The 23,757-nt window shown below is 43.9% G+C and overlaps 2 protein-coding genes and 1 long non-coding RNA gene across 7 annotated transcripts in view; 2 read left to right on the top strand and 1 right to left on the bottom strand.

Annotated features, from left to right (window-relative positions):
• The first annotated feature begins 208 nt into the window (after window positions 1-208).
• Window positions 209-4,555, top strand: LOC128410939 (uncharacterized). The gene is made up of 3 exons (XR_008329639.1): window positions 209-405; window positions 2,676-2,967; window positions 4,139-4,555. It is a non-coding gene; the product is annotated as an uncharacterized LOC128410939 (long non-coding RNA).
• GCHFR (GTP cyclohydrolase I feedback regulator) lies at window positions 929-12,178 on the bottom strand. Its single transcript, XM_053382784.1, has 3 exons — window positions 12,043-12,178; window positions 6,364-6,458; window positions 929-1,697 (listed from the first exon to the last, which is right to left on the bottom strand). The coding sequence occupies exons 1-3, from the start codon at window positions 12,076-12,078 to the stop codon at window positions 1,517-1,519; spliced, it is 312 nt and encodes a 103-aa protein (XP_053238759.1). The 5' UTR covers window positions 12,079-12,178; the 3' UTR covers window positions 929-1,516.
• An 8,663-nt stretch (window positions 12,179-20,841) lies between these two features.
• Window positions 20,842-23,757, top strand: part of RMDN3 (regulator of microtubule dynamics 3) — a 31,019-nt gene continuing 28,103 nt past the window's right edge. Inside the window, exons 1-3 of one of the 5 annotated variants that reach the window (XM_053382505.1) lie at window positions 20,842-20,964; window positions 22,558-22,760; window positions 23,525-23,720. In XM_053382505.1, the coding sequence (XP_053238480.1) occupies window positions 20,933-20,964; window positions 22,558-22,760; window positions 23,525-23,720 (431 nt within the window). In that variant the 5' untranslated portion in view covers window positions 20,842-20,932. Of the gene's footprint in view, window positions 21,042-21,280; window positions 21,348-21,579; window positions 21,889-22,557; window positions 22,836-23,524; window positions 23,721-23,757 lie in introns of those variants that run through there. The other 4 variants (XM_053382521.1, XM_053382532.1, XM_053382514.1 and 1 more) reach the window with 4 other exon arrangements.

Below are 23,757 nucleotides of genomic sequence, written 5' to 3'. Positions count from 1 at the left end.
GTGCCCACACTGTCAAAGCTACCAAGTCAAGTTTCTCCTCCCATTGACAGACCATGGGCTAGTTTTAAACTTATGGAAACTGCCAGAAAATGGTTCCTGCTGTTGGCAACTCCACAGATGGGTATAAGTTATATAAATGATTGCCATGTTTACAAGGTATCTCCAGCAACTTCTGTGTTAAAAAAATTGTGTGTTAAAGGGAGTTTCAAAGACACTGAAATGGTGATGTGATGAATAGACACATTGGTTGCATTTATTAGTTGAGAAGAAGTCACCAGAAGGTTGTCGTGCAATGGACCTTTGAGAAACCTATTGCTTCTGTTCCCACATGGAAGGCTTTTTTTAAAAAAAGGGTTCTGAAATACATTGGATGCACCCCCAAATCTGCAGCAATCATCATGGCAGGTACTGGTGCTGTTTTTGGTCTTTTCTCACTGCTCTCATTAACAGGGAAACATGGAGATTAGTGTTGGCCACAGTACATGACCATATTTTCAAACACAAGGGGAGTAAATGGTTTGGCACTACACTACTAAATCAGTAAATAGCCCATGATACTGCCATGTTCCTACAGCTTCTTGAAGAATGGAAGGCTGTACAAGTTGGGATAGCTCAGGTGGTAGAGCATGAGACTTTAGGGTTGTGGGATTGAGCCCATTGGGCAAAAGATTGCTGCATTCCAGGGGGCTGGACTAGATAACCCTTGTGGTCCCTTCCAACTCTACAATTCTATGATTCTACTAAGGCTGTGGGCCTCTGATTCATTATCTGGCAATGCAGGAACTGGCCCATATCCAGGGTCATTATCTGTGTACTTCTTCTAAAGCCTTTTAGCAGCAGCTGCTCATTATTTCTCAGAACTTCATTCAAGAGTTAAAACGCTTGCCCGCTGCTACTTCAAAGAAATTAAACTCTGGACAATATGAAGTCTGTTTGTTAAATTATTTTATTTTGCCAGCTATTTTAAGAACGGCTTACTGCATAAACACAGCTCCAAATAATCCCAGCAATGAGTGGACTGGTACAATTACAAAACTGATGTTCAAATATTTACAGGACCTTTCGCCTCCATTTTCCACTTTGCGTATAGAAGGGGTAACTAAAAAAAACCACATTCAGGATTCTATTCATACTCCTTAATTTGAGTACAGCCTAGATTATTTTCAGTTTAGAGATATGCTGTGCTTACTGGTGATCAACTTGTTCTGCAGCAGCACCCGCCCCTTTCTCAGCAAAGTAACAAACTTATAAGCTTGGCCTTTTCTCCCCGCAGCCACTCTAGCCTGAGAGAGTTACTTTAATGCCAGCTTTTCATCATTCAACAGGAACAAATGAGGATAATGCTGCTATATTGGCAGTTCTGGACTGGCATTCCAATTAATGCTCAAAAAGGATTGATCTCTTCAGGCCAACGCCAGCCCTAACTGGGCCACCTTCCTATGATGCGCTTGTGGTAGTGGTACCTATGTTTCATAATGCCTTAAAACGAGTAACACGCTGGAAAATGAAGGCAGGACTATGCTGGGTGATTTACAGCAATATCTTGGGCAGAGAGAAAATCAGAGTTCTCTGTACATTCTTTGTGGAGGCACCACACCAGTGTCTGGCCCACTCCCGTCATGCTGATCACACGATAACCACGCTTCTCCAGCTTGTCCAAAACGATCCGAGGGGCATCGTGCACATAGTATTCCCAGCTGTTGTAAACAAGATGTGGAAACAATGAGAAGAAGCAGTTTCCCAAATAACTTCAACTGAACTGTAACCGCCACTTGGGGAAGGCTACCCAATTCCATCAAGGTTCTGACAGCGCAATCTGTAAACCTAGAAAGTAACTGGACGTGTAAACTAAAGTGGTGCGGATCAGGGTTATGCCCAGTTACGGCTTTGCCATCCCAATTTTTTGGAAGACTTAGGACAGGATTGGGAAACCTCAGGCCTTGGGGCCAAAGGTAGTTCTTTCCAGCTCCTCCTGGGCCTGGAAAGGGGTTAGTTTAACCTCTGATTTGCTAGTAGTAGACCCCATACAGACTAATCACACTATCTAGATCAGGGGTAGGCAACCTAAGGCCTGGGGGCTGGATGCAGCCCAACTGCCTTCTAAATCCAGCCAGTGGACGGTCCGGGAATCAGCATGTTTTTACATGAGTAGAATCATAGAATCATAGAGTTGGAAGAGACCACAAGGGCCATCGAGTCCAACCCCCTGCCAAGCAGGAAACACCATCAGAGCACTCCTGACATATAGTTGTCAAGCCTCTGCTTAAAGACCTCCAAAGAAGGAGACTCCACCACACTCCTTGGCAGCAAATTCCACTGTCGTGCCCTTTTATTTAAAATGCATCTCTGGGTTATTTGTGGGGCATAGGAATTCATATTTTTTCCTTCAAAATATAGTCTGGCGCACCACATGGTCTGAGAGACAGTGGACCAGCCCACGGCTGAAGAAGGTTGCTGACCCCTGATCTAGAGCAGTTTTATCCAACCTGGTGCCCTTCAGATGTTTTGGACCACAACTTCTATCAGCTCTTGCCAGCTTGAGTATTGGGTGATCTAGATAGGATTAGAATGAAGCTTACACACTTCATGGCAGAGTGAGGTCAAAACCAATTGTAAATGCAAGTTTGGAGTTGAACTTGGCTGTGGAATCTTCAGCATATCTTTTCTTTTTTCAGTTTAGGGATCACTTATAGAAACATTAAAATGCCCAGTGAATAATGAGGAAATAGGAAGGCCGGCCTACAACCTGGGAATCTAACTGATAAGAAATTAACAAGGGAATCCAAATCGACTCTGCTCTTGATACATCCCAACTAATAAAGGATAATTAACACCGCCGAAACATTTTTGACATTTCTGTGGTCCTTGCCACATATTTTGGGCTAGATGAGAGGTCGTCTTGCTCCGTGGGAAAATCCATGGCTGTGTATGACCCAGATTCAAGCCACACAATCTCCATTTATTTAGGTACTTTCTTGTTAACTACATTTGTAATACCAGCTAATGCATGCTTGTTTTAAGATTTCCAGGCTTATTCCAAAATACTTTTTTCAATTAAAAAAACATCCACTTGAACCTTTTAAACAGGTGGGGAACGTGTGACCTTCCAGTTCTGGCTGAACCAGAACTCCCATCATCCCTCAACATTGACCATTCTGGCGGGAGCTAGAATCCAGCGATATCTGGAGAGCCTCAGGTTCCCTACATCTGCTTTAAAACTAACAGGAATTATTTTACTGAAAGAGTGGATTACCTGCATAATCATTTAGTGCAACTGGATTTTTAATACAGTTAAAAGCTACTTAGTTATAACACTTTAAGTGTTGTAGATATGCCCTTCACAAGTCATTTACAACTTGAAGGGAGCCATAATTGCTTAGAAAAGCAATCTTCCCTTAGTATGGCTCAATCTCTGCCTTGATATTTTAATAGGCCTCCCTTGGTTGTGTTCCTACTTGGTTCTCTGAACTGATCCCTCTGACTTAACCTTCCTGGAATGCAGGTTTTCACACCCACAGCAAAGAAGCCAAGTATAGCCCTACATTCCACCAAGGCAGGTTTGTGTTTTTTGTTTTGTTTTTCCCCCTCTTCCTCCTCTTCAATTACAAAAGGGAGGAGGCAAGCTACGTAGCTTTTCGCCGGGGCAACGGAGACAGGAAAAGCTTCCACTGACTAAACATTGATTGCATCCTAGAAATGGATGGGGTAAGAATTAGAACTTGCAATGTTTGGAGACACGTCAGCCAGAGACAAGTACAAAAGTTGACATGAGGGAGTGACACTTCTCACAGCAAACCCTAGAGCAGGGAAAGGCCACGTGCTGCCCTAAAGTTGTTTTGGATTACAAACCCCATCATCCTTGACCATTAGACATGCCTTCTGGGGCTGATGGGAGTTGCAATTCACAAATTCTGGAGGGCACCATGTTGTCTATACCCAATCTAAAACAAGGTCTCAGGTAGGATTCCTCTCGCATCAAAGCTTTTAATGCTTGATGTTTTGTGTTTTTAGATATGCTGAAAGCCGCCCAGAGTAGCTGGGGAGACCTAGGCGGGGTATGTATAATAAAGTTGTTGTTGTTGCTGCTGTTGTTGTTGTATGAATAATAAAGTTGTTGTTGTTACATCCCACCACATAGTTGCCACACACCTGCTGGAAATGAACAAGGACACTTCTCTGGTGAGCACAAGAACTCAGCGGCAGGAGGGGGCTTGGCCTAGGGACAGTCTCAAGGGTCAAAAAGAGGCCTCGAGGGCCACACTCATCACCCAAGGCTTAAAGGTCCTCACTCTTTCTTGAAGGCACTTGCAGGAAGGCAGCTGATCAGAATTCTAGGGGGCCCCACAAGACAAGCTGGTGCTTCCAACAAATGCCATTTTCCAGCAATGCAATTTTACACATTAAATCACTTTTTCTCTGCTAGTAAAATGGTTGCTTTCAAGTATAAACTGTATGATCAGGGAATATGACAATGAGAAGGGAAAGAGCAGAAAACATTAAGAGTGCACTGTGGTTTTAAGAAGGGCATGATTATAAATGACAGGGGGAGATGCTAGTTCTTCACTATTTCTTAGTTCTTATCTCTGAGGTAAATATTCATGTGGGAGAAAAACGTTCCTTAATTTTCCTCTTCTGCAAATCTGAAATACTTGTTTGTTTCAAGAGATTTTCAGTCTCACCTTATAGTTATGAAACAATAAAGTATCACCTTCAAAACTGTGTGTTTAAATCGTAATTACAGGGTTCTGTATTGTGTGGGGACCTTCCACAAGTATAGGAGGCTTCCTGCTTCAGAAGTTCACTCTCCAGCATTGGAGGGCGACATTAACAGTGATGGTGGGCCAAAGCTTTGGGTGCTCTTCATCACACAATGCTACTTGTGGGGGAGATTATAACACCTGAAAAGGGCTTCTTACATGTCAAAGGAACACCAGACTGAAAACAGACTGAGGACAGGAAGGGGAAAATGCACAAGGAAGAAGTTGAACTAATGACAAGGAAGTGGTAGAACATTTACTCTGCATGCAGAATGTCCCAGGTAGGTCTGGGAGAGCTCCACCTGAAATCCTGGACAGCTGCTGCCAGTCAGTGCAGGCAATATAGAGCTAGATGGACCAATGATCTGATTCAGTGCAAGGCAGCTTCCTATATATTTAGGGGCTGAAGCAAGATGCGAGTCCTGCAAGGGACAGTGGCTGGAACACTCCTCCTGAAATTTCTCAGCATGAATGGGCCTTCATTTTTTTATTTTTTACTGTTGTTCCAACCCTACTCTGGCATTAAGCCCTCACACGATGTTTACTGCATGAGAGGAAGAGTGGGGCCACACTTGCTGGTCACAACCCCATTGCCCAGCCCTGCTGCCCTCCATGCATTGAGTGGAAATGTCTAAAGCAGAGAGCCTGACCTGCAAGTGTACAAGTACACAGCAGGCTTCTTGCTTCATATTTTTCCCTCCCTAATGCATGGATAGCAGAGGCGGGGCCAGCAGGGGACGAGATGGAAGGGGTGGATCCAGCAACCACAGCTAGGCCTGAAGAGGACTCTTTTCCTTTACTTTGGACTGAAGTCCAGGAAACATCTCGGCAGCAGGGTGGAGTGTTCCATCCATCCTAAAGAATACACAGAGTTTTCACAGAGCTGAATCATGAAGGTGAACAGCAGGGCACAATTTGGCCATAGATGAGGTGTGAGGAAATGTTTTTAACCACTTAGATCAGGGGTAGCCAACATGGTGCCCTCCACATGTTGACATAAAATGTAGACACTGAGTTGGTAATGGACCATAGCTGTCAACTTTTCCCTTTTCTTGCGAGGAATCCTATTTGGCATAAGGGAATTTCCCTTTAAAAAAGGGAAACGTTGACAGCTATGTAATGGAGCTGTGCCTCTGAATTTTTAGATTCCAATTCACATATGAACATATAAAAAACCCTTACACTGTATGAGTCAAACCACTGGTCTATTGAACTCAGTATTGCCTAAAAACTAAACTGAAGTCTGGTTCTCATATTCACTTGGCTTATCTACACTTGTTACTTTATTTTTGTTTCATTTAGACTAGCAACTGGATGTGTGGACTGAAATCCACTGAAAAACCTTGGGTTTGAGAGGTGATAGAAACATCTTGCCTGCAGTGCTGTAGCTGTGATGGCCTATTCACACATGCAAGGCACTATTTGATACTGCAAGCATCCCGTGATGAACACAAAGACATGTGAATTGCCCATAAGTATTGTATTTGCAGTGCACATGCAAAATCAAAAAGCGAAAGTCACGTTATACTATCAAAATCTCTGACTGGTTAACCAAAGGATGGAGAAGCAAAAAGGTGGGAGATCAAATACCCACAGAAATACTTACAAATGGTTCCCCAGCATGTTTCTTTTCGTGGCCCCAAGGTATTGCATCAGGTTTGGGTCAGAGTGCTCATCACCAACCATGGTGGGCCCAACCTCCTGCAGGGAGAAATACCCGGTTTCATTACTGAAAATCATATTAGGATCAGGGCATTCATTCAGTCTATCTAGCAAGAGTATCTAATCCATCTAATCCAAGGGTCAGGAACTTGTGGCCATCCTGAGGTTGATTGATTACTCTTATTTTTTCCTTATTCCAATGACGATATTATTTATAGTGACTTAAGAGACTTTTATGCTGTTCAATACATGGCCCAGGAAGGTGGACACAGCAGGCATGCAAAATGAAACATTCTGCTAGAGCTCCTCCCGCAGGCTGAACAAGGGACACCAGGATTTCCATATGCATCGTTTATCCTGCCAAGTTAGTTATTATGCTTAAATCCAGATTAACTAGAGAGAAGAGAAACACAGTGAAGGGTTAGAAGAATAACTGTTTAAACAGTTGCACTACTTAGAGGCACTTAGGAAGCTGAACCAGCCTTAGCTGCAACCAAGATCACTAGCCACACTTTTTACTAGCCTGCCTGCCCAAACTTACAAGTCGTATCAACCTATAAGGGGAGCAGGGAGAGAGGCAGAGAGCACTTCCACTTCTTTTCCACTGAAGAAGAAGAAGCAGCAGCAGCAGCAGCAGCAGCAGCTTTGACTAATTGCCTGGAGCCACTTCCTACTCACCACAAGCTAAAGGTGAACCATTTGAATGCTTGCAAAATCTTACTTAGATCTCAAAGGAGCCACTTTGCAGTTGCAAATATACTGCTTTAAAATGTTCATAGCACTGGAGGAAATTCAAGGACTATTTGAATAAATATTGTAAAATTAAAAATTAAAAATTCCTTGAAAGAAACAAATAGGCCTAGGATTAAATTATTATTAAATAAATGGGATTTAGAATGTTAAGAAAAGTGAATAAGATGGACTATAATAGGAAATTGTTTTAGTTTAATAATGATATTGGAAAGCTGCTACTTTTAATTACAAGTAGGATTTGAGGAAGGGAGGGATTTGAGGAAGTCAACCAAGATGTTTAAAAGGTTGGATTTGTGAAGAATTAAGTTAGTTGTTATTGTTTATCTGTGTATTGTTCCCCCCTTTCCCCCCCTTCTTCCCCCCCTTTCTTCTTTTTTCTTTTTCTTTTTCTGTTTTTGTGTATCATCTTGCTTTGTGGTTTGTGTTATCACAGTGGAAAATCTAATAAAAAATTTATTTAAACAAATTTAAAATGTTCAGAGCATGGAGTCTCAAAATATGCTAAGCAGCAACCTGCCTTTTACCCCAAAGGTCAAGATGCTTGCCAAACAGCAAAGGGAACCCACAATGGCTGTGCCTAATGTAAGTGACAAAGAGGCTGCAATGCTAAAAGGGTCCACTGTGTGACCAGACCATGGTTCAGGAAAGGGAAAGAAGAAAACAGTGCAACTGTCACAGCTCATTCAGAAACCATGAAGGAGCTCTTTCGCGCTCACTGTGGCATGCACTGCAGAGCAATGTCTACAAGAGCATGCCACAGCCAAATGACCTCGCAAACCCTCTTGTCCAGCAGAAAACATATTCAGTGCAACAGCGTTTCCTGGCCAATTTGTCCAGGAAATGACTTGGCATTCCAGCTTCATAAGCCCTTTGAGTAAAGGGACCGAGTGCTGCAGGAACTGGCGAATAAGCTTTGTACATCCCTGGACTGTATTTGGGAAAGAGAAACTTGCATTGTTTGAAATGGCTGTAGGCAGACAACAAAATGTTGTCACCCTATGGTCCCCCCCCCCTTTATTCATATTAGTTAATGGTCTAGTCAGTGTTCTAAAGCTTCTCAAAATTCGCTCCCCTTTCATTTCCTACAAAATATGCATTGCAAATAAAAAAATGTCAGACTCCTATAGAAAGCTAGAATTTATTCATACTGAGGGTGTAATCCTAAACAAATTCATTTGGGAGCAAGTCACCCTGAACTCAACTTACTTGTGAGTAAACAGTAGGATTGTGGTGTTTATTGCTTAAGCAAATGTGTGATATGTTGGTGGCAAGGGGAAAATACTGTAGGTATAAAAAGGAGAATTTCTAGATGCCAAGATCCAAGTCTGGGGCAAGTACTCCTTGGTGAGAGAACCCCAGCAGAGTTTTCACATCACAAAATATGCAGCAAAGTAAAATGGAAGTATAGGCTGGTAGACCTTTAAATTATCCCCCTGTAAATTCCAAAAAAACCCTTCTTCCTCATCATAGAAAAAGACCACACATTTGGTCAGTTAAAAATGGTTTACTTACAAACTCTGCAAAGGTCATATTCATGTGCTTTTCCACACAGCATTCAGAAGAAGTTGCAGGCAGTAAACCTGACTTAGTTACAGTGGTAAAAGTTCCTAAATTATTTGTATAGGAATTCAAGAAAGGCTTGTTAGAGTCATGTGGTCTGAGCTTCGAGCAACCAAGGTAGGCTGACAGAAACGAAGTCTTGATTACCTAGTCCCGCCCAAGGTGGGCTAAGCCTTGCAAGACAGTCTTAATCCCTTCATGCATAAATTAGACCTAAGCATGTAGGTTATTTGAGGCTGGTTATCCCACATGATCCACTACAGATTTCTTAAAACTTTTTTTTTAAATGTGCTTCAATGTAGAGTGTACCACACAGAGATGCAAGGGAGCAAAGGTGAAACTTGATAGAGCTTTTCATAACAAATGAGGGCAAGAGTATCCATTTGTGTATCAGAGAGGAACTGGAATTTTTAACTTTTATTCGATTTTTAAAGCACGATTGTGCAACCCCATTTGATTCACTATGCACTGCGACACACTGCCTTTGTGTTTACAGATCAAAATGACTGGAAGTTTCTTCCACATTGCCCTTTGCCACTCTTCACTCAGTTTCCAGTTGTTTTGTAACTCCATTTCTTTCCTTTGCTAACATTCAATACACCTAGCCCATGCAGCTTGATACTCTGGCTGGCAGGCAGAGGCCCCTGCAATGAATATAATGGGACTCTGCTAGAGTCTCTACCCAGCAAGAACAGAGCAATACATCTGCACAGTTCCTGCCCCCCTTTGCCCGAAGTCACTCAGGTTGAGAAATAACACATTAAAAAAGCTAGACTCAAAGTGCTTCCCGGCAGTCACTATTTTGCAGAAGGGATTTCCCTGTATCAGGAGGTTTTTAATGTTTGATGTTTTATTATGTTTTTATATGTGCTGGAAGCCACCCAAGAGTGGCTGGGGAAACCCAGTCAGATGGGTGGGGTATTATTATTATTATTATTATTATTATTATTATTATTATTATTAAAACATGTATCAGAGATTTAGGTTGGTGCAATGCAACAAATTCACTTAACACACTTTTTGCAGCTCAAAAAGCGACATGGAAATGCACTGGGAAATGTAGGATAAATGACTGAATAATGGGAAGGCAAGCAAATCAAGATGAATGCTCATAGTCATACAACCACCCTATAAGAAAATCAGAGCGACCGCTCAACCAAGACTGGTCACAGTTTAATCACTACATAAGCTTTCTGCAGGTTGAGGGAACTGGTGTAGCAGCAGAGCCAAACCTAGGAGTAAGGGAACTGGTATATGTGCCACCATATACAAAGATGTCGGTATTCTGAGATTCCACAAAAGCATAGAGTACAAAAGGTGGCACTGGGACCAGAAATTCAGCTTTACAGTTTTCCTTTCCTTTCCCTTAGCTTTTTAACTCAAGCTTCTAGTCCTTATGGGCAAAAATAAATTGGAATGTGTGAGGGCAGTGCTCAGCCAAGTGACATTTTCAGTTGCCTAGGAAATGTGGCTTCCATGCCCAGCCTCATCCCTTCCATGCCCAGTACAATCCAATAAATATCCACTCAGAAGTAAGTTTAACGATGCATGATCTCAGATGTGTTTAGGATTCCAGCCTAAATTATGGGAAAGAGTGAGTGAAGATATGCCTAATCTGCATTATGTACACAAGTTGCAAACAATGGGAGTTACCATGGCATGGAATCTTTCCACTGTAATTTACAGACTGAGCAGTGCTGAAATAATATCACGGGGTATGCAATTTCAGAGTGTTTCCCAACCTTCTGTATGCAAAGCATAAGCATTACTACCAGTGGCGTAGCGTGGGTTGTCAGCACCCGGGGCAAGGCAAGTAATTTGCGCCCCCTAACCCGTGGATTTGCGCCCCCTAACCCGTGGATTTGCCCTAACCCCAGATGTTGTGCCCGGTGCGGCCGGCCCCCCCTGCACCCCCCACGCTACGCCACTGATTACTACTTAGCTCTGGTCCTTTCCCTGGGGTTTGCGTCACATTACATTTTTAAGTGTGCAGATAAAATATAATGCATCAAGCAGGTTTAAATGTGCTCATTTGGTTCCATCTAAGCATATACACATACACATACAAATCACCAAACACATAAATACATATATACATACTTATATGCCTGCATATGCACATACTGCACATACATATATATGCCCCTCTTATGGGTCTGTTTTGAGGATAGATAGAAAGAAGGAGCACCACATATGCTGTTTTGAACTCCTAGGAGAAAAGGTACAATATACAAAATAGTAGCCTTTACCATTTTTTTGTAGGATGAGCTAGTGTAATGCAGTAGCTAACAGTCTAATATAGGAATCAGGAATTCCTTTGTTCAAATCTTACCTCAGGCATGAAAATAGGTAATATTAACCTAACCACTTTCTTTGAGCCACAGCCCCCCATCTACAATATGTGAGTAATAAAACTGCCCTACCTTGTGGAGCTGTCATAAGAATTACAACAATAATGTACCAATATGTAAATTGATTTGAATACTAAAATCTTCTACATAAATAAGCAGTATTAGTCATTCACATGTAACAGAACTTCTGGCAGCATTGTTTAAATTTACATCAGACTCAAGCTGCTTGTCATGCAAAGCTACAACACACTGGATTTCAGTCCGTTATTTTTGTCAAGGAGACAAAAAGTAAGCGCTATCCGTTTGTAATCTAGGACATCTGTCTTATCATGCAACTATTCTACAGAATCACTGGTTGCTCCCTCAGCCTGAATAACAGCAACTTTTAGTATCAAAAAGGCAAACTTGGCACCCGTCTGATACACTGGGATATATCCACAGTAGGTTCATGCTAACAGACAGACCACCCTCGGGACCATCGCTCAGCGGAAGAAGCCACCTGTCGAGCATCCGTTGAGAACTGCTGCACTAAGTTACCTGGATACTTTAGCAGGTGATATCCCTGAAAAAGGAAGGAAACCAGGAAACAGCCAGGTATGTTTCGATCCATGCCGAGATCACAAGGCCACCCTGGGGGGTTTTGCCAATCACACCGCCACCAGCCCTAAACAGCACAGAAAGAGACAGCCCCACCGGGATCCGAAAATACTTATGCACGCTCAGGGGCCAAAGCAAGAAACAAGGGCCGGCCGCTGTTTACTAGCCTGGAAGCAGCGGCACCTCCTGCAAGGCAAATGGGATCAACTCTGTCCCACGCCCCAGTCCACCTCTGCAAGCGGACACGGGCGGGCAGCAACCCGTTCGGGGCCGCCCCTCGCCCTCCTGGGCATGGGCACCGACGGGCTCCTGGTCAGCACCATCCCGGAAAGCCCACCTAGAGCTCCCCCCGAGCTGCTCACCATGCGGATCTGCGTACTGATGAGGACGTACGGCATGATGCCCCGCCGCGAAGCGCTGCCCTCAAGGTGGCCGCCGCTCCCGCACGCCCCGCTTTTGCAGCGCAGCGCCCACGTGACATCCTGCCACTCCGCGGCCACGCCCTCGCTCCGAGGAGCCAATCGGCGAGCGGGCTGCGGCGCTGGAACGCGAATTGCCTGGCCTCGGGGGCGCGGACGGCTAAAGGGGCGCGCGGCGGCGTTCGGTCGCTTTTGCGCTCCGAACTGGACTGCCAGGGGGTAACGTGCGCGGGGGGGAACCCCCTCGTCTGCACCCTGCTGCGTTGCATACACGGGTGGGTCACCCCACAGCCACAAGGCTCCGCGGGGCAGAGGCTTCCTTCCCCACCGCCTTAAACTCCTCAGCGTCGAAAGCCGTGCACCGCCACCAACCTCACCTGCTTCTCCCTTCAGGCGTTTCTGTCGCCGCAGACAGACAAGAGGGTGGTGGGGCGGTGCCCCATATGCCCTCATAGACCAGCCTCCGTCGGCACCCCCTCTGTGAAATATACGGCATGATACACCTGCCGATCTTTCAGTGCATGTCACAAAATTAGGCATGCGTACGACTGCAAACTTTAGTTGGGCTCTCCCGCTGAAATCGATGGGAATGAGAAGCATTTCAGTTTGTTGTTGTTGTTGTTTAGTCGTGTCCGACTCTTCGTCACCCCATGGACCAGAGCACGCCAGGCACTTTTGTCTTCCACTGCCTCACGCAGTTTGGTCAAATTCATGCTGGTAGCTTCGAGAACACTGTCCAACCATCTCGTCTTCTGTCGTCCCCTTCTCCTTGTGCCCTCAATCTTTCCCAACATCAGGGTTTTTTCCAGGGAGTCTTCTCTTCTCATGAGGTGGCCAAAGTATTGGAGCCTCAGCTTCACGATCTGTCCTTCCAGTGAGCACTCAGGGCTGATCTCCTTAAGAATGGATAGGTTTGATCTTCTTGCAGCCCATGGGACTCTCAAGAGTCTCCTCCAGCACCATAATTCAAAAGCATCAATTCTTCCGCAATCAGCCTTCTTTATGGTCCAGCTCTCACTTCCATACATCGCTACTGGGAAAACCATAGCTTTAACTATACAAACCTTTGTTGGCAAGGTGATGTCTCTGCTTTTTAAGATGCTGCCTAGGTTTGGCTGGATGTAATATAGTCAGTGCTTTTTTCCTGTAAAAAAATGTCTAGGGGTACTCTCATTTTGACTCAAGAAAATCACCATTTTATAGGGAAAAAAAATACAGTGAACGGACAAAAGTACAAAGATTCACAAAACGTTTAGGGGTATGCTACTCCTGCATCGCCCCAGAAAAAAGCACTGAATATAATTAAAAATATTTACTGCAGTACATGGCAACATTAATCTGCCCTTGCTAGGGTTTCTATTCCTTCCCTGAAGGAGCGGGCATGTAACTTGGGGGTACTCTTGAATCCTTTGCTGTCGCTTGAAGCTCAGGCCTCAAAAGGAGTGGCTGTGTGCCAGAGGGCAAGTGGGATGGCATGCCCCTCCCTCAATGGTCAGTTAGAAAGACAAAAGGGAAATTTAGGGTGGAGGTTTGCGGCAGTTTCTAAAAGTCAGAAAGCTGAAGAGAGGGCCATGTTTTTGAGGATGTCTAATTTTTTATTTGAATCCAGGACTACGTCTATGGGTGGCGGGGGCAGCGGCAGTGCTCTGAAACCCTCCATGGCAGGCTCAGGTTGTATATAAGTGTAAATAAACCACATTGTCTTAAAGAAACCATAGTCTCCGCTGTGCCTCATTTCCAAAGGAAACATGAATCCTGGGTAAGTGCCTGGACCCCTGGAATCTAGCACTGTTGTGGAGGTTGTGGAGGCTTGTAACAATACCCTTCATAGACTTCCTTTAAATAAAGCAATAAGTTTGAAGTTTGGGGGAGCAATCTTTCACTCATTATTTTGCTTTTGAACCAGGAGGTGGGGCTGTGCACAACAGAATAATAATATTGAAATAGCAAATGTGGGGCACGGAACAGTCTCTACATATTCATTTCCTTTGTCTTGTATTTATTATTTTATTATCTTTGAAGGAAAAAGCACAAACTTCTCAGGGTCCCAAGGTATAGTCTGAGGACACATGAGGCCACCGTCTTTCTAAAGCAGATGAGGTCTGGATCTGGGTCAGTGCTAGGGTGGGTGAGTACCCGAAACCACATATATGCTGCCTTGAGCTCCGTGATGGAAGAAATATAGAATACAGTGGTACCTTGGGTTAAGTACTTAATTCATTCCAGAGGTCTGTTCTTAACCTGAAACTGTTCTTAACCTGAAGCACCACTATAGCTAATGGTGCCTCCTGCTGCCGCCGCACCGCCGGAGCACGATTTCTGTTCTCATCCTGAAACAAAGTTCTTAACGGCCTCGGTCCAGTATATCTGAAGGAGCGTCTCCTCCCCCATCGTTCTGCCCGGACACTGAGGTCCAGCTCCAAGGGCCTTCTGGCGGTTCCCTCACTGCGAGAGGCCAAGTTACAGGGAACCAGGCAGAGGGCCTTCTCGGTAGTGGCGCCCGCCCTGTGGAACGCCCTCCCATCAGATGTCAAAGCGATAAACATCTACCTGACATTCAGAAGACATCTGAAGGCAGCCCTGTTCAGGGAAGTTTTTAATATGTGACATTTTAGTGTATCTTTCATCTTTGTTGGAAGCCGCCCAGAGTGGCTGGGGAAACCCAGCCAGATGGGCAGGATACAAATAATGTGTTGTTGTTGTTGTTGTTGTTGTTGTTGTTGTTGTTGTTGTTGTTGTTGTTATTATTATTATTATATTAACCTGAAGCACTATTTCTGGGTTAGCAGAGTCTGTAACCTGAAGTGTATGTAACCTGAAATGTATGTAACCCGAGATACCACTGAAATGATTCATTTGTAATTTAACAGAGCATCTCATTTTCTGCTTCACTGTTGCTTTCATGGATATCTTTGTTCAGTCGGCATAATTTTAAATAAACTCAAACATTACAAAACACCATAAGTCTCAAGTAACCATCCAAAGGAAACCAAATTCAGGTGTGTGCTGTGCACCCAGAACTTTTCATCACTCAGAGAAGTGGGGTGAACATAACAGCAACCAATTGTGCTCTGAGCTTTTTCATGCAATTTACGTTTAAGAAGGCTTGAGGTGATTTAGCTGCCTCGTAAATTATGGTTTGGTTCCTTTACATAATATTAGAGATAAATGGCTTTTTAAGCAAGATTTGTGTGTGCCTTTTCTGTTGCTGCAACAGCTTTTTCAAATTAATGCTTTCTTCTTCACTCTATAAGTGCTACCACCAATCTTTGAGTTTATTAAGATTGTTCATAGTTTCTTGAGATCAGCCAACATTGTTAAATTAAGAGATAGAGACCTTCCTACACAGAGCGAACATCCTTTTTCTATCCTTCCTTTCAGTATAAAATATATTCGAGGCAGTTTACAAACAATAAAGCAACTATTACAATGATTTGCAACAAGGCTAAAAACAATAAAGCAACTTTTACAAAGTTTGCAACAAGGCTAAAAAGCAGCAGTAGCAGTAAAATCCTTAAAATGGGGGGGAGGGGAGATCCCAAAATAGCTCCCTGAAATAAAACAGTATTTGCTTCTTGTCTAAATAAAATAAACCTTACTGGGAGGCTGCACCATGGCCACTCTCTAGCTCTTAAAGGGAGAGGTAATACTTGAGATATACTTGGTCCAAGCTATGTCTGCCTATTAAATTAGCATCCACTTGGCTGATAAAGGATTGGTGTGATCTGATCTGTGCACAGCTCTGTGGGTTAGAGCGTGGGGCTGATAACGCCAAGTTTGCAGGTTCGATCCCCGTATGGGACAGCTGCATATTCCTGCATTGCAGGGGGTTAGACTAGATGATCCTCAGGGTCCCTTCCAACTCTACAATTCTATGATTCTGTTATCTGATCTACCAACTCCAGACAAGCCTGTCATCCACATTCTGCACAGTGAAGCTTCCAGACTGTCTTCAAGGGAAGTGCATTACAGTAATCTAATGTGAAAGTGATTAGAGCAGGAGAAATTGAGGCCAGGTCTGGTTTTTGCAGGAAAGGGTGCAGGTGGCGTAAAAGATAAAAAGGTCAAAGGTCATCCTGGTCACTGCTGCTGCTGCCTAGGTATCCAGGAACAGGGCTGGGTTGAGAAAGAACCCTCAAGCTGTGGATCTGATGCTTCAAGAGAAGAGCAACTGTATGTGTACCAGTGATGGGAATGCACTGGAGCCTGAGTCAATGGTAATGTGTCCACAGTCTGAGCAACCAGTGATGCATTCAAAAACGTTTTCTGTTGTGGCTCCCCAACAATGTAACATCCTACCCTGGAAGCTCAAATGGTGGAGACCATGATGAGTTTCTACCATCAAGTAAAAACATCCTTATTCTTCCAGGAATTTGAGGTGAACCAGTGAGGCCACATTTTCATTTTTTTAGACCATTCTGTTTCTTTTTTATTGCTTTAAGTTGGGTATTTTTTTGTAATTGTTGTTCATGATATTTTGGAAATTACACAGACATTGCTATAAATGAAAAAAGACTGAATACAAATCTAGATAATAATTACAAAAAGTTACATGGTTCGTTCCTTCCAACTCTATGATTCTATGAATTGAGTTGATAATCTTGAAATGCGCACTTAATATATTTGGATGACTAAAAACATCATTTGCACATTCTGTTTTTTTTCTTTCATTTTTATTCCTAGGGTCCCATTCCTTTTGTTTCTTGGTTTATCTGGGAAAACCTCTTTTGTGTTTGTAGAAACTTTCAACCATCGCCATTTTACTGGAGTTGAAGAGATCATTACAAGATGAAAAGTCTGACAGTGTGTTGACACTGCAGCAAAAAGTCACGTGCAAATATAACCAGCCCTGGGAACATGAAAGTTATTATTTCAAAAAAATCAAATTTTTGCTAAAACTTGGCGCATAATTAAATTAATTAAAGTAATTACATTTCCTTTCTAGTATTCTTCTTAATTATTTAAGCTTACCTTACTCTAGAATATTACCTTGTCACTGTCCTTTGATCCTGCTCCATGAAATGAGGTCATGGATTTGTGTGTGTGTTTATGATGGAACAATGGTTTTCATTTTGATGTCATAAGTAAAGAATTAAGGACTTTTCCTGTTAGCATGAAGAAATAAAATCAAAAACAAGAAACATCTGGGAGAGAAAACTCTAATAAGTAACATTTTGTACTAACCCAATTACTAAAAACAAATTAAATCCCGACAATGCTACTCTGGCTACAAGATGGGCTGGCTGACCCATTCAGGATTTCCTTATCTCTTATATGCATTATTTCTTTGGCTTAATCACTGTCAGGTTTTGTTTTGACGACAGAAGAACATAACTGAAAAAGGATGGGGCTAATTTAATAACTATCACGTCTAAAAGAAGGGCAATATTTCAATAGTAAGTAAAGGTAAAGGTACCCCTGCCCGTACAGGCCAGTCTTGACAGACTCTAGGGTTGTGCGCTCATCTCACTCTATAGGCCGGGAGCCAGTGCTGTCCGCAGACACTTCCGGGTCACGTGGCCAGCGTGACGAAGCTACCCTGGCGAGGCAGAGCCGTACACGGAAACGCCGTTTACCTTCCCGCTACTAAGCGGTCCCTATTTATCTACTTGCACCCGGGGGTGCTTTCGAACTGCTAGGTTGGCAGGCACTGGGACCGAGCAACGGGAGCGCACCCTGCCGCGGGGATTCGAACCGCCGACCATGCGATCGGCAAGTCCTAGGAGCTGAGGATTTACCCACAGCGCCACCCGCGTCCCAATAGTATTTCAATAGTAGAAAAAGTAGAAAAATAGTAGAAAAAGCTTAATTCCTGACATCTGTTATGAAAAGGGTCTCAGGTACAGAGCTGGAAGTCCTGAAAAGTAACTCCCAGTCTTAGTAGGGAATACTGTGCTAAGTCTGACTCAGGGCAGTTCCTTTTCCCATACCTGTCTTTCACAGTGGGCAATTTCTATAAATTTCAGAGATGTCGGACTCAAGGCAGCCTGGGAGTCACACCTTCGCACCTATAAGCCTGGTCCCCAATCCCAGATGTCTGGAAGCTGTTGTTACTTCTGACTTGAAGGATGAATATTACCATTATTTTTCACCTGTTTAAAGCTGCAATCCTATCCACACTTATAAGTAGGTCTTATTGAATTTGGTTTAAGTGTGCATAGGAACTGGCCAAATTTGCCTTATATGATACCACTGAGGGTGCTGATCACGAACATGGCAGTGCTTAATGGCTTTTTACCATCGTCTGACTCTGAATATTGTTGCCTGGTGGGTTTAGTTTAAAGAGAACATTTTGATATTACTTTCACAAAGGCTGATGTTCCAACAACAGCCAAGTCCCATAAACACAGTCCAAGCTATGATTTATAATACTGTCTAGATAGGATCTTTAATATCCGCAAAGGCCTAACTTCAAACTCCCGCTGTCTTGAGCCTCTGTTATTCCTTCCTTGATAACAAATGGATAGTGAATAATAATTTGAAGGCTTGCAGCAACGTAGTTTCCTTTTTCCACTCACCCTTAGGGATTTGTCAGATGAAATCTATTCCATTTGCTTTCAACCCAAAGCTCTTACGTCAGCAATGCAGCCCGACAGGCCAAGAGCAGATTTCTAACAGTATTATATAGCTGGAACACTCACAGACTTCAGGGACTGCCTTATGTCCTGATCTGATATTATCTGTATGATGCAAAGCCAAATATTGTTTACAGGAAAAAATGGAAGTTTGGTGACTTGCAGGTGTAATCAACTTGCCTCATGGGATTTTTTTTGTTTTGGTTTGTTTTTGTCTTAAGTATTTTGTGTTCTCATTTTGTATTTTTATGTTGTGAACTGCCCTGTAATCTTCAGGTGAAGGGCAGTATACAAATTTAATAAATAAAAAATAAAAATAATGCTGATGGGAGATCTGATAATCATTATAAGCAACCAGGACCTGGTAGGCACTATGCTATATTAAGACTGGCAGAAAGACCTGACAAAAATGTTGTGCAGGGCTTGGCCTGGAATTATTTGGCCTAGGGCAGTGATGGCCAAACTTGGCCCTCCATCTGTTTTGGGACTACAACTCCCATCATCCCCAGCTAACAGGACCAGTGGTCGGGGTGATGGGAATTGTAGTCCCAAAACAGATGGAGGGCCAAGTTTGGCCATCACTGGCCTAGGGTGAACCCTAGATGTCCAATTAATAAAATGACATTTTCAGGCTTACATTGAATGGGTAACTTTAAAATATGTGGTTATTTTGAGGCTGTTGTAAGTTCCAAGGGGGAAAGTTGCTGACACAGAAGCTGTAAGATTTGATGTGTGTGATTCAAATTTCCCAATGTGCAGATAGTCTTATTCATTTATTAAACCTGTACCATAACCTCCAGGGTGTGTGGGGTTTTAGAGGGGTAGTACCTCTGGTGGGGGACATGCTTCTTCTGGGGTAGTCTGTCCACTTTTGGTCCCCACCCTGCACTCAGCTCTTACCTGTAGCTACTAGAAGCTGTCAGCATGCGACAGCAGCCATACCCCAGGAACAGCTACGGCTTTGACTGGACAGCTAAACCAGGTGAGGGTAGCCGTTCAGTCTCAAACTCTTGGGGAGTTAGGGACTTTGCCTGTGTGCAAAGAAAGGCATATTGAACCGATGAGACCAATAGTAGGTCTAACAGCCAAGAAGGTGGTTTCTACACGTCCTGTAGAGGGAAGTGAGAGGCAGATCCGGCTCATCAACCCAGGAAGGTAGCCCATCTAGGAGACAGTAAACACTGATCCTAAACTTCCGTCTGTCAGTCTTCCCCTAAGGAGTTGAGAGCTGCATAGGCAGAGAGAACTCCCTGCTGCTTCACTTCCAAAAAACTATACCCATATGGTCCAGCATCCTGTTTCCACACAGTACTCTCCTACTGTTCTCCCCCAACAATTGGCATATAGCAGCGTACTGCCTCTCATCCTGGGAGAACATATCCACCATGACTCCCAGCCAGGGCCAGATTTAGGTTTGATGAGGCCCTAAGCTAATGACAGTAATAGGGCCCTTTATATGTCCAGCTGTCCTTTGTCTACAACAATTTTTTGCTGTTTTTTGTGTTGAATATATGCTATATGGTAATTTATGGGCCGAATAGGTATCTAAAGCCATTTGCCACTGTTGCTGTATGTAGGTTTTATTTTACTTGTTTTTTTATCTTATATTTTGGAAATGTACATCCAGTTTTTTCCCCTTTAATTTTTTTGGGGGGCCCCCAAGAGAGTGGGGTCCTAAGCTATAGCTTGTTTCGCTTACACGTAAATCTGGCACTGCTCCCAGCCATTGATGCTCCCGAACCAACCCCAAGCTCTTTCAGATTCTTGCATCTCCCAATGCGGCAAGTTAGGGAGAGAACAGCCTCTGTTTTAATTGTACACACCACTAGCAGACGTCTAGGCAGGCGCCCGGCCGCTCCTGATTCCACGCCCCGCCCCCGTCTGGTGTTTTCCCCACCCGCGTTTCCCTATTGCTCAGGCATAGGCAAACTCGGGCCTCCAGATGTTTTGGGACTACAACTCCCATCATCCCTAGCTAACAGGACCAGTGGTCAGGGATGATGGGAATTGTAGTTTCCACGGGGGGGGGGGAGGCATTAATGCTCCTGGAAACACTTGCACTCCGCTCCTGCTTGTAGGCTTCTCACGGGCGCCTGGCTGGCCACCGTGACAACGGGACGCCTGCTTTGCCAGGCCTCTGGTCTGATCCGGCAGGGCTTCTCTCTACGTTCTAGAGGCGTGGCCTCCTTTCTCTCCGTCAATTCTCCGCGCCACCTTTCCACCGGCGGAGGGATGAGCCGTGCCCCAACGTCATTTCTATGCGCCGGCGAGAGGACTGGCCTGCGGCGGGGTAAGGGGGAAACGCGGGGAACGAGGAGGGCGGCGGACGGTGGCTGCACGAGGACATATCCAGCGAGAAGCGCAGCGGTAATTTAAATAGCTGGAGAAGGAGCGCTTTGAAGTTTTCACTCAGCCTCCTCAAGCGGCTCGCGCGCAGCAACCGTCGCCTTGCGGCTTTCCTGACTCTTTGGGCGCGCGCGCGGCCTCCTTTTCGAGTACGGAAAAGGGCGCTTTCCTGTTGAAGCATCAGTTCCCGGGCACATAGAACTACACACTGGCAGAGGGAGTGGGGGAGAGCGAGTCTAGTGTCACTTCTTAAAGAGGGACGGTGTAAGTCCCTTACGTGCCTACTCTGGAGTAAACCCCACTGAGTTCAGTTGGCCTTACTCCCATGTAAGTGAGTGCAGGATTGCACCTTCCATCTCTTGTCAATGCAGCCCAAGAGATCCGCTGTGGCGCAACGCAATTCTCTGCGGTGCCACAAATCTCTCTCAAAGCGTTTTGCTGCAAACAGACCAATAATGTGGCTCTTCGGAATTTAGAACTCGGCCTTCTCTGCGCATGCGCCTGGAGCGGCGGGAGATGCTGGGGCAACGCGCCTCCTGTCGCCCATGGGTGGGGGTCGGGGTGCGGGTGGGGAAGGGGCGTGTGCCTCAGTTCTGCGGCTCACCAATTCCCGCTATCTCTGAGCACACCCAGTGGGTGGCGACCCCTACATGCTCCTTCTTTCAGTAACGTTTGTGGTTTAAGAACCGCAGTGTCATCGCGGGGTCAGAGGCTTGGCCCAATTCTCAAATCGCCTGAGCTGGGTAGACAAGAGTTTAAAACCTGTTTGGTGGTTTTGGACCCCTAAGGCTCAGCATTTCTTATCTCGAAACACATCATGTAGATGGTGCTGACAAACCATATTAAGGGGAAACTGGTATATTTACATGTAAGTGGGTTTAGATTTCTGCGTATTTGTGTATGTATTTATGCATGTATGTGAGAGAGACAGCTAAATTGGGAAAGAGTGACCTGGGAAGAAGATTATGTGGCTTCAGTTCTTTGAAATTGCTACTAATGCGGATGGCGTCCTGCTTTGAAATGGGAGTGTTTTTGACAAGGTTGCTGGGTTATCACTTGTGTCCTTCCTGTTACCTGTTGAGCTCCTGGATTGATCTGTATCCGGGTATTATCTGTGTCAAATGTGTATAGCTTCAACTACAGAACTTTATCATGTGGAATGAAATCTCACTGAATGACCTTTGGTATTTGATTATATTTCAGTGTAAAATTCTGTTTCCCCTAAGCATTAATTTGCCATTGAGGTCACCAAATCAGGATTTCCCTCCTATATAGACAGAACATCAGAGTATTTATTTTTACATATTCTGAGAAGTAGGTTGCTGTCTATCTCATATTGAAGAACTGGTGGTTATGTTGCTGCACCCTTTTGTTTTTGTTTTATTTAAAAAATGCTTAGCTTGTAAATATTTTAGACTTATTTTATTTTGAAATATTATTAAGCACATAACACTTACCTTGTGTTATAATACAGCACTTTCTCCTTCATGTTGTCTATTTCAAAAATACAAATTATGGCCTGCTTGAATTGTTTCAGATGCATCATGTCCAAAATGGTGGTCTTCCGTGTGGGACTTGGTGTGGTCCTGGGAGCAGCTGCAGGGATAGGTCTCTTCTACTACTTCTACAAACAAAAGAGAAAAAAGCCCCAACAAAGATCCAAATCACCAAACGTACAGAGTCAACATAATGCTCTGGACCCTAAAGAACACACACAAATTCTACAGCCTTATAATCAGGGTACAAAGATGGTTTCCATTTTTTAAATTATCTTTTGTACTTTTATTTTTTCTAAGACTAGAGTTACTCAAACTGGTAAGAGGTTGTGAGGTTAATTTATCATCATTAAACTTGGAATTCGCATGCCTACTATTACTCTTATTTGCTTAATTTCAGTGAAAGTATGCTCTGAGATGAATGTGCAGATTAGTTGAGAATTCTGTTTGTATCTGATAAGTTATAATTACTTTAAAAATAAAGACACAACTCTGCTGAACTTGCCAAATGAGAATATATTAAAAGATTCATTTTTTCTGTAAGTTAACAAATTACAATTAGACGTTAAGTTATAAATGCTTAATGTGTACAAGTCTGCATATGCACAAGGCTCTTTCTGCAGAATGGGAAACTGGAAAAGCAGTTATATTAGTGTAGGTTATATACCTTTGTACTATTTATCTGCAAAATGTTGACGGTTAGCATGTTTGCATCGCTGTAGCAATGATATGTACAATGCTATGGGAATTGGCTGCATTTTTTTCCAGAGCAGGTTTTTATCTCTTTTTCCTGGGAAATCTCTGCGTTCTCCATTCTGGGAGAAGCTTCCTTCTACCAAGTCAGCCTTTTGATCCATCTAGCTTAATATTGTCCACCTGACTAGCTGTGGCTTTCGCCAGGGTTACTGACAAGGGGACATTCCCCTTCAAACCTGGAGATGCCAGAGATTGAACCAGGAGTTTCTCCATGCCTAGTTGTGTTGTAGCTGCTTCATTTTCTTTCTCTAGTTCCACGGATGAGACAAGCACCAGTGGAAGGTGGTGATAGCATCCCATATACAGCACATCTAACACAAGAAGAACAGGCTGAAGTGCTGAACCGTCTGGACTTTGTGCTCAAAAGCCTTATAGAACTGCGACATGAAGTGGAAGAGTTGCGGAATAGCCTGCGGGGTTTAGCAGGAGAGATTGTTGGAGAAGTCAGGTTAGTATAAAGCTATTTCCTGTAGATTCCGCGTTGC

The sequence above is a fragment of the Podarcis raffonei genome, chromosome 1 (genome assembly GCF_027172205.1).
Source record: "Podarcis raffonei isolate rPodRaf1 chromosome 1, rPodRaf1.pri, whole genome shotgun sequence".
Lineage (NCBI taxonomy): Eukaryota > Metazoa > Chordata > Lepidosauria > Squamata > Lacertidae > Podarcis > Podarcis raffonei.
This window is presented reverse-complemented; position numbering and strand designations above follow the sequence as displayed.